Source organism: Oryctolagus cuniculus, chromosome 19 (genome assembly GCF_964237555.1).
Source record: "Oryctolagus cuniculus chromosome 19, mOryCun1.1, whole genome shotgun sequence".
In the NCBI taxonomy this organism is placed as follows: Eukaryota; Metazoa; Chordata; class Mammalia; order Lagomorpha; family Leporidae; genus Oryctolagus; species Oryctolagus cuniculus.
Window position 1 is genome coordinate 40,336,388 of NC_091450.1, and position 7,351 is coordinate 40,343,738.

At 56.1% G+C, this 7,351-nt stretch overlaps 2 protein-coding genes across 12 annotated transcripts in view; one reads left to right on the plus strand and one right to left on the minus strand.

Annotated features, from left to right (window-relative positions):
- Window positions 1-1,214, minus strand: part of USP42 (ubiquitin specific peptidase 42) — a 51,114-nt gene extending 49,900 nt beyond the window's left edge. For 3 of the 8 annotated variants that reach the window (XM_051838982.2, XM_051838979.2, XM_051838976.2), the window contains exon 1: window positions 1,068-1,214. The gene's annotated coding sequence lies outside the window, so the exon portion shown is untranslated. The remainder of the gene's footprint in view (window positions 1-1,067) is intronic. The other 5 variants (XM_070064373.1, XM_051838977.2, XM_051838981.2 and 2 more) reach the window with 4 other exon arrangements.
- On the plus strand, window positions 324-6,874 carry LOC127488706 (translation machinery-associated protein 7). 4 transcript variants are annotated; one of them, XR_011384534.1, is made up of 2 exons: window positions 324-2,195; window positions 6,431-6,449. XR_011384534.1 is itself a non-coding variant. In XM_070064378.1 (2 exons), the coding sequence occupies exon 2, from the start codon at window positions 6,459-6,461 to the stop codon at window positions 6,651-6,653; it is 195 nt and encodes a 64-aa protein (XP_069920479.1). In that variant the 5' UTR covers window positions 4,432-4,785; window positions 6,431-6,458; the 3' UTR covers window positions 6,654-6,874. The 4 variants fall into 4 exon arrangements, 1 of the variants encoding a protein (XP_069920479.1); XR_011384532.1 differs by lacking the exon at window positions 6,431-6,449 and adding an exon at window positions 2,375-4,115; XR_011384533.1 differs by lacking the exon at window positions 6,431-6,449 and having other exon boundaries at window positions 324-1,652; window positions 2,071-4,115.
- The last annotated feature ends 477 nt before the right edge of the window (window positions 6,875-7,351 follow it).

Below are 7,351 nucleotides of genomic sequence, written 5' to 3' on the forward strand. Positions count from 1 at the left end.
TGTGAAAAATGTTGAGCCTCCACCAAAAAAAAAAAAAAAAAAAAAAAAGTATGGGATCTCTCCAACCCCGATGCTAACTGGGACCAGGGTCCGGGCCGCGTGTGGGTTCCCCATCACCAACGCGGCGCCCCCCACCACCACCACCAGCAGCAGCAGCCGGCCCTGAACACCCATTCAACAAAAAGTCATCCCCACTGCACCCACTGCAGAGAGAGGTTCAAGTCCCGCAGCGGAAAACTTCCGTCGCCACCAAAAAAAAAAATTTTTTTTTATTATTATTTCCCCCCTCTTTTGGAACGTCCGAAACGGACCCCTCTCCCCCCGGGCGGCCCGGCTCTCCCTGCGCCCCGAGATAAAGGACGGGCACCGAGGCACACATGGTTTTGGGGACGCGCCGCCCGGCTCCGGCTCCGCCTCTCGCCCGCCCCGCAGCCTCCCCTCGGGGTGCCCGCTGCGCCCGGGCCGGCCGGCCGGCCGGCGTGGACAAGTCGGCGGCCGCGGACAGGTGGACGGGCCCCCCGCGCGAGCCCCGGCCCGGGGAAGGGGGCGTCGGGGTTGCCAAAGTTTGTCTCCGCGAGGGGCGGAGTGGGGGTGGGGAGGCGAGCCCGCAAGCCGCGAGGGGCGCGGGGGCCGGCGGGCCCGGGGCTCCGCGGCCGGCACACGCCCACCCCGGCCGACCCCAGCCGGCCGGGCCGCCCGGAGCCCGCACGGCCCCGCGGGCCGAGGGGGCGGGCTGGGGCCGGCGGGGGTGGAAGGGCAGTGTCCATGGCAACCAGGGGGGTCCGGCCTCCCGCGCAGCCCCGCTCCCCCGGCGCCCGGCCGCCGCCCCCTCCCCAGCGGCCTGGCCCGGCCCCGGCGCGGTCGCGGCGCTGCCCCCCCACTCCCGGCGCGGCGGGGTCCCGGGCGGCCCCGCGGCAGCGGAGGGGGTGGCGGGAGAGGGGCCGCGCCAGCCTCCCGGCGGGCCGCGCCGGCTAAGGGGCGGCCGGGCCGGCTGCGGCCGAGGCGAGCGCAGCGCTCGGCGGGCCCCACGCCGGACTGCGGCAGGCGGGAAGGAGGCGGGAGCTTACCTGACCCGGCTCGGCGCTCGCTCCATCCCCCTCGGCCGCCGCCGCCGCCGCCGCACACAGCCCTGCCGCCCGGCGGGGGACAATGACGTGCCTCCATCCGGGCACCGCCGCCGCCGCCTCCGGGTCAGCGCCGCGCCCGCAGCGCCCCGCCGGGCCGCCAGGGGGCGCGCCAGGGCCGCGCCCGCACGCGCCTCCGCCCAGGGGCCGTCGCAGAAGAGGCGCGCAGCTAACGGGCCCGGCGAGCGCGGGAGGGGTCCGTCGCCAAAAGGGCGGCGGGCGCGGGCCGGCCTGGCGCGTCAGCAGAGCGCCGGCCGAGGGGGCGCGCTGATTGGCTGAGGCGGGGCGCGGCGCAGGCCCGGGGAAGGGCTGCTTCCGTTCGGGGCTGCCGGGAGCAGGCGCCCGGACGCTGAGGACGCTGGAGGCCGCCGGAGCGCTGACGAGACGAGGCGGCGCGTGAAGCTTCCCGCGCGGGCGCTCCCCTCAGGGCCGCCGGACCCCATCGCGGCGCCCCGCTCACCCGCGCCGGCTGCAGACGCTGGGCTCCAGGAAAAGCGGAGGGGATTTGAAGCCGGGCTCCGGAACGGGGTAGACGCCCACCTGGTCTGGATTCCGTCTCGGCTCCCGGCGTTCCGCGTTCTCCGAGGGCCAGATCCAAGCCTGGACGGCCCCGGGACGAGCTGGACCCAGAGCTCCTGCGCCGCGGCGACTCCTGCCCGTCAACGGATCCCCCAGCCTTGATGAGGGACCGGACCTGGGTCTTGGGGCCCCACGCGAGCTGACCCCCAAGGCCTGTCCGGAGTCCGTGGTCCTAGCCCTCCGAGAGGCAGCCTGCCTTCTCAGGATCCCATCAACCTTTATTTACTTGCGACCAGGATGACCCTTCAAAGCCACAAATCCCGACCCCACCCCCAGCACGCCCTGTCCTACCCTACTCCCAAGTCTGCTCTGCTTCCTCGGGTCTCCCAGGCTTAGTGCTAACTACCCTCCCCACCCCCCCGTGTAGGTGGCAAGGGTCTTTCCTGGTAGCAGTTATTTTGCTGTCTTTACGGAAAGAAGTTGAAGGGAAATGTCACTCGTGGGTCTCGAGCAGACTGCTGAAGTATTTTGAGGAAACAAAGACGGGGAAAGGTGAATTCCAAACATTAAAAAAAAAAAAAAAAAAAAAAACTCTCCAGTGCCCGCTTTGAGGATTAGCCACAGCTTTCTCCCGGGGGAAAAGCCTGTTAAGGGATTTCAGGCTATTAGGAGATTTACGGGAACAGAATTGCCATAGGTGATGGACTCAGCAGTTCGCTTGTCTCTTCCAGATGACTTTCAGACGATTAAATCGGAATGCCAAGGAACTTAATATGCACCTGAGCTTCGTGGGGCTTGGAAATGCCACCCTAAGAAGGCACATTGGGAGCCTGGCTTCTAATTTCGTCTTTCACATTCTGTTGAATTGCCCCTTCGGCGTGCCCCTTGAATCTCACTACAGTACCTGAGCAACTTGAATAGGAAAAGGGATTAGGGTGGAAAAATCAGCCCTTGGAGCTCTCCAGCCAAAACGTGCTCTTGGAGGGGGAATTTGCACCCTCCTGCCATAGAGCAAACACAGAGGCCCTTTCCTTCTAGAGTTCTTGCAAACTGTGTGACCTACAGGAGCTGCACTTAGGCTGTCTCCTCCTCTAACCAGCACGGGCCACACTAGAGGCAGTGCCAATGCCTGCATCCTCACCCGGAAGAGGTGATCAGGGAGCAAAAGATGTGCCAGTGAAGGAAGAATGAGCCGGCGCCGAGCTCAACAGGCTAATCCTCTGCCTTGCGGCGCTGGCACACTGGGTTCTAGTTCCTGTCGGGGCGCCGGATTCTGTCCCGGTTGCCCCTCTTCCAGGCCAGCTCTCTGCTGTGGCCCAGGAGTGCAGTGGAGGATGGCCCAAGTGCTTGGGCCTTGCACCCCCATGGGAGACCAGGAGCAGCACCTGGCTCCTGCCATCGGGTCAGCGCGGCGGCCATTGGAGGGTGAACCAACGGCAAAGGAAGACCTTTGTCTCTCTCTCTCACTGTCCACTCTGCCTGTCCAAAAAAAAAAGGAAGAATGAGATTTTCTGAGGACCACTTCACACTCAGGGAACCTACAGCGGGCACTGTTAATGCCCTCTCCCGATAGCCTTTTACTGGCTCCTGCCCACCATGAGTGTTGGCCACCCCCGTTCTGGCTGAAGGGGAGCCTCGTCTTCCGCTGAGAGCCCATCCTTGCTTCTCCCTGCCGTGCCCTCTCTCACTGGCTTCCTTTCCAGAGCACTCCCTCAATATATCACTTGCACCAAGATTCTCTACCTAGCCCAGGAATGGTCCCAAGAAGCGAGTGTAAGGGCAGGATTTCAGGCGATGGGTGGGATGCTGAGAACTGAGTGATTGTGTCTGGCTCCCACCTGGGGAACCATACACTGGGAAAGGGGAACATTCAGACTGCAGACTCCGAGTTAACGCAGTCAACTGGAGACCTTAAGCACCCTCAGGACTTCATTGCTGGGGAGGCAACGAATACACTGTGTCCTGACCCAGCTTCCTCACTGGGCTCGCTGCTGGTTTCCTTGGTTCCAAATGTAGCCCTCAAATGGCCACCTTAGCAGTTCCTGGCCTTGTAGAATTGCTGTGGAGAAAGCCAACTGGAAGCCCCTGTAGCTGCACTCTGGCCAAGAGAGTAATTCTTGGGGTGAGTGGCAGAGAACGGTGCCAGCCACACAGAGTTGTGGAGCACGCACACGCCAATCCCGTTAACCAGTGTGGCCTCTGCAAAAAACGGATAGCTCATGAGAATGACGGCGAAGTTGTGCAGACTCAGTCATCAAGGACTCTTAGTGCCAGCTTCATGCCCCCACTTCCCACTGCATCCCTCGGAGCCCTTCAACGCCCACAACACAGCGGCGTAGTGTTTGCAATCTCTTGGTCGATCCTTTGTTGACTAGGCTTAGTTGGTCCTAAGTCCCTCACACCAAATTTGAACTAAGTCATTCACCTCCAACAGATTTTACTCATAACCAGTGTGAACAAACGTGGAAGAAATGAAATACACAACCAGCAAAAAAAAATTAGCCATAAAATATATTCAAAAGTATCTACTGGGGCCGGCGCTGTGGCATAGCGGGTAAAGCTACTGCCTACAGTGCCAGCATCCCATATGGGAGCCAGTTTGAGTCCTGGCTGCTTCACTTCCTATCCAGCTCTCTGCTGTGGCTTGGGAAAGCAGCAGAAGATGGCCCAAGTCCTTGGGCCCCTGCACCCATGTAGGAGACCTGGAAGAAGCTCCTGACTCCTGGCTTTGGATCCACAGAGCTCCAGCCGTTGCAGCCATTTGGGGAGTAAACCAGCAGATGGAAGTGTCTGTCTGTCTGTCTCTCTCTCCCCCCTCTCTGTAACTCTGAGGGTGGAGGAAGGAGAAAGATGAGAGAGAATACCTTCCTTTCACTGATCAAGTGTTCCGATGACTGTCAGTAGACTTGTCCTGGCAGCCCATGTAGAGACTCAGTCATCACATGGTGTCTGGGAACAAAGACAGCAGGTGTAAATTCTGCCTCCAGCTTTTCTTTATGAGTTGAGTTCTTTGAGTCTTGCTTTGGTCTCTCGTGAAAGGAAAGACTGGTTGAATTTATCAAAGCCAATTTTATCCTGATGGATAATTAACACTCCTTCCCCCAAAGCCAGTATAAGGCATTGATGCCTGCAAGTTTTCAAGGTGGGTCCTGGTTGATCTTCTGAGGGAAGGGAACCTGAAGCCACAGCTGGCCACATCTTAGACCTGAGATGCTTGCTTTCAGGGGACACAACCCAAGCTTCTCGTTTGTGAATTGTCAAAATAATAATTTAGAACTCAGCAAGCCAGGCATTGGAGATGCCACCCCTTCTCTCCACAGACCCTTTTGTGTTGGAACCCGCAGGTCTGCACAGTTAGTTACAACACACAGTCACACGTTTCCAAATGAAGAAGGCAATCACAGGGGAAAGGGGGTGGGTTTAACCCAGGCATGGATTCTGTTCAGGACAAGTTTACAGAGAAGGTGATCAGCCCTTGAAGATTAAGTAACACTCTTACCTCCACCACCAGGTAAATAAAGTCTGGGAAAAGGATGCAAACATTCTAGGAGCGAATGTCAACTGGAAGAAACAATGTTCCTCTCTTATATCCTTCCATGGCCCTTGGGTTTCAGAAAGTGCAGCAGAGGGAGAGAATCAGAGAGAGAGAGAGAGAGAGAGAGAGAGAGAGCAGTCTTCCTATCTATCTTCCTTCCGTCTGGTTCACTCCCCAGATGGCCCTGGCCCAAGCCCGGATCTCCATCCGGGTCTCCCACATGGGTCCGGGGGCCCAAGCACTTGGGCCATCTTCCGCTGTTTCCCCAGGCACAGTAGCAGAGAGCTGGATCAGTAGTAGAGGAGAGGGGACTCCAACTAGCACCCATATGGGATGTTGGTGTTGCAGGTGGCAGTTTAACTTGATGCTTCACAGTGCCAGCACCGCAACAAAGCTGTCGATGAACACACTCAACACGGAGCTGTGTAGAATTTCTTTTTCTTGAAACCATTCACTCAGCAAACAAGCACCTAGAATCAGCTCTGGAAGTCTGGAAGAGAAACATGGGATCAGTCCCAAACAGAGCCTGTCCTCCGTGAGCTTTCAGGATGTTTATATAAAGCATCAAGCGATTAATGACGACGAGGGTGAGGGACTACAGAAAAGACTTCCCTGGCAGAAGGCAGATTGAGATTTAGCAGGAAGGGCTCAATGAAACCAGGGAACTGGGGACAGGAAAAACTCAGAGAGGAGAGATTTGTGGGGACAGAGATGTGCAGAGGAATCCAAGAGAGGAAGGGAGAACTGATGTCCAATTCACCTTGAGGGACATTTGAAGAAGGCAATTCACACAACTTCAGCAGATCCGTTTCTCAACAAAGCACAGCAAGTTAGGCTGGCATCCCATATCAGAGAACAGGTTCTAGTCCCATTGTGCAGTTTCCTATCCAGCTTCCTGCTAATGCACTTGGTATAGGAGCAGATGATCGCCCAAATACTTGGGACCCTGACACCGAGAAGGGAGACTCAGACAGAGTTCCTGGTTCCTGGTTTCAGCCTGTCCAGCACAGGCTATTGTGGCCATATGAGGAGTGAACCAGTAGATGGAAGATTCTCTCCCTCCCTCTCTCTCTCTCTCTCTATATATATATATATATATGTATATGTATGTATGTATCCCCATATGGGATGCTGACACTGCAGGTGATGGCTTTACCTGCTATGCCACAGCGCTGGCCCCCATAAATAAATCTTAAAAAAAAAAAAAAAAAAGTACTCTAAGCCAACTCTGTCCCAAACTTTTCTATGGCAGTGATAAAGACCTGTGTTGTTGAGGCGCCATGTCCGGCCGGGAAGGTGGCAAGAAGAAGCCCCTGAAACAGCCCAAGAAGCAGGCCAAGGAGATGGATGAGGAAGATAAGGCTTTCAAGCAAAAACAGAAAGAGGAGCAGAAGAAACTCGAGGAGCTAAAAGCGAAGGCTGCGGGGAAGGGCCCCCTGGCCACAGGTGGAATTAAGAAATCTGGCAAAAAGTAAGCTGTTCCTTGTGCCTGAAGTGATGACGCCCTTGATTGCATTCTTAGCTAAACATCTCGATTCCCGGCCATAACATCTTATACCACCGTAGTTAGAATGAAGTGTTAAGAGTTAAGTGTTATCTTGGAGCCTGTTGTACATTTACAAATAAAATTTTGTAAAAAGGGGAATAAACCCCACTGTACTGTAAAAAAAAAAAAAAAAAAAAAAAAAAAAAACCTGTGTTGTCTAACAGAGTAGCTGGGGACACACAGAGCTGGTGCACACTTGAATTGTGGCCTGAAGGAGGTGGTGCTATGGTCTAGAAGTTTAAGCCTCTGCAGTGCTGGCATCTCATATGGGTGCCGGTTCGAGTCCCAGCTTCTCTACTTCTGATCCAGCTCCCTGCTAATGTGCTTTGGAAAGCAGTGGAAGATGGTCCAAGTGCTTGGGCCCATGTATCCACATGAGAGTCCTGAAAGAAGTTCCTGGCTCTTGGCTTCGGTCTGGCCCAGCCTTGCTCATTGAGGTCATTTGGGGAGTGAACCAGCGGATGAAAGATTCTCTCTTTCTCTCTCTGTATCTCTGCCTTTCAAATAAATAAATGAATCTTAAGAAAAGAAAAGAAACACAGTCTAAGGAACTGGATTTTCAATTTTATTTTTAAACAATTTGTAATGTCCAGTGTAGCTACTTTACTACTATTGGCAGAAGTCTGT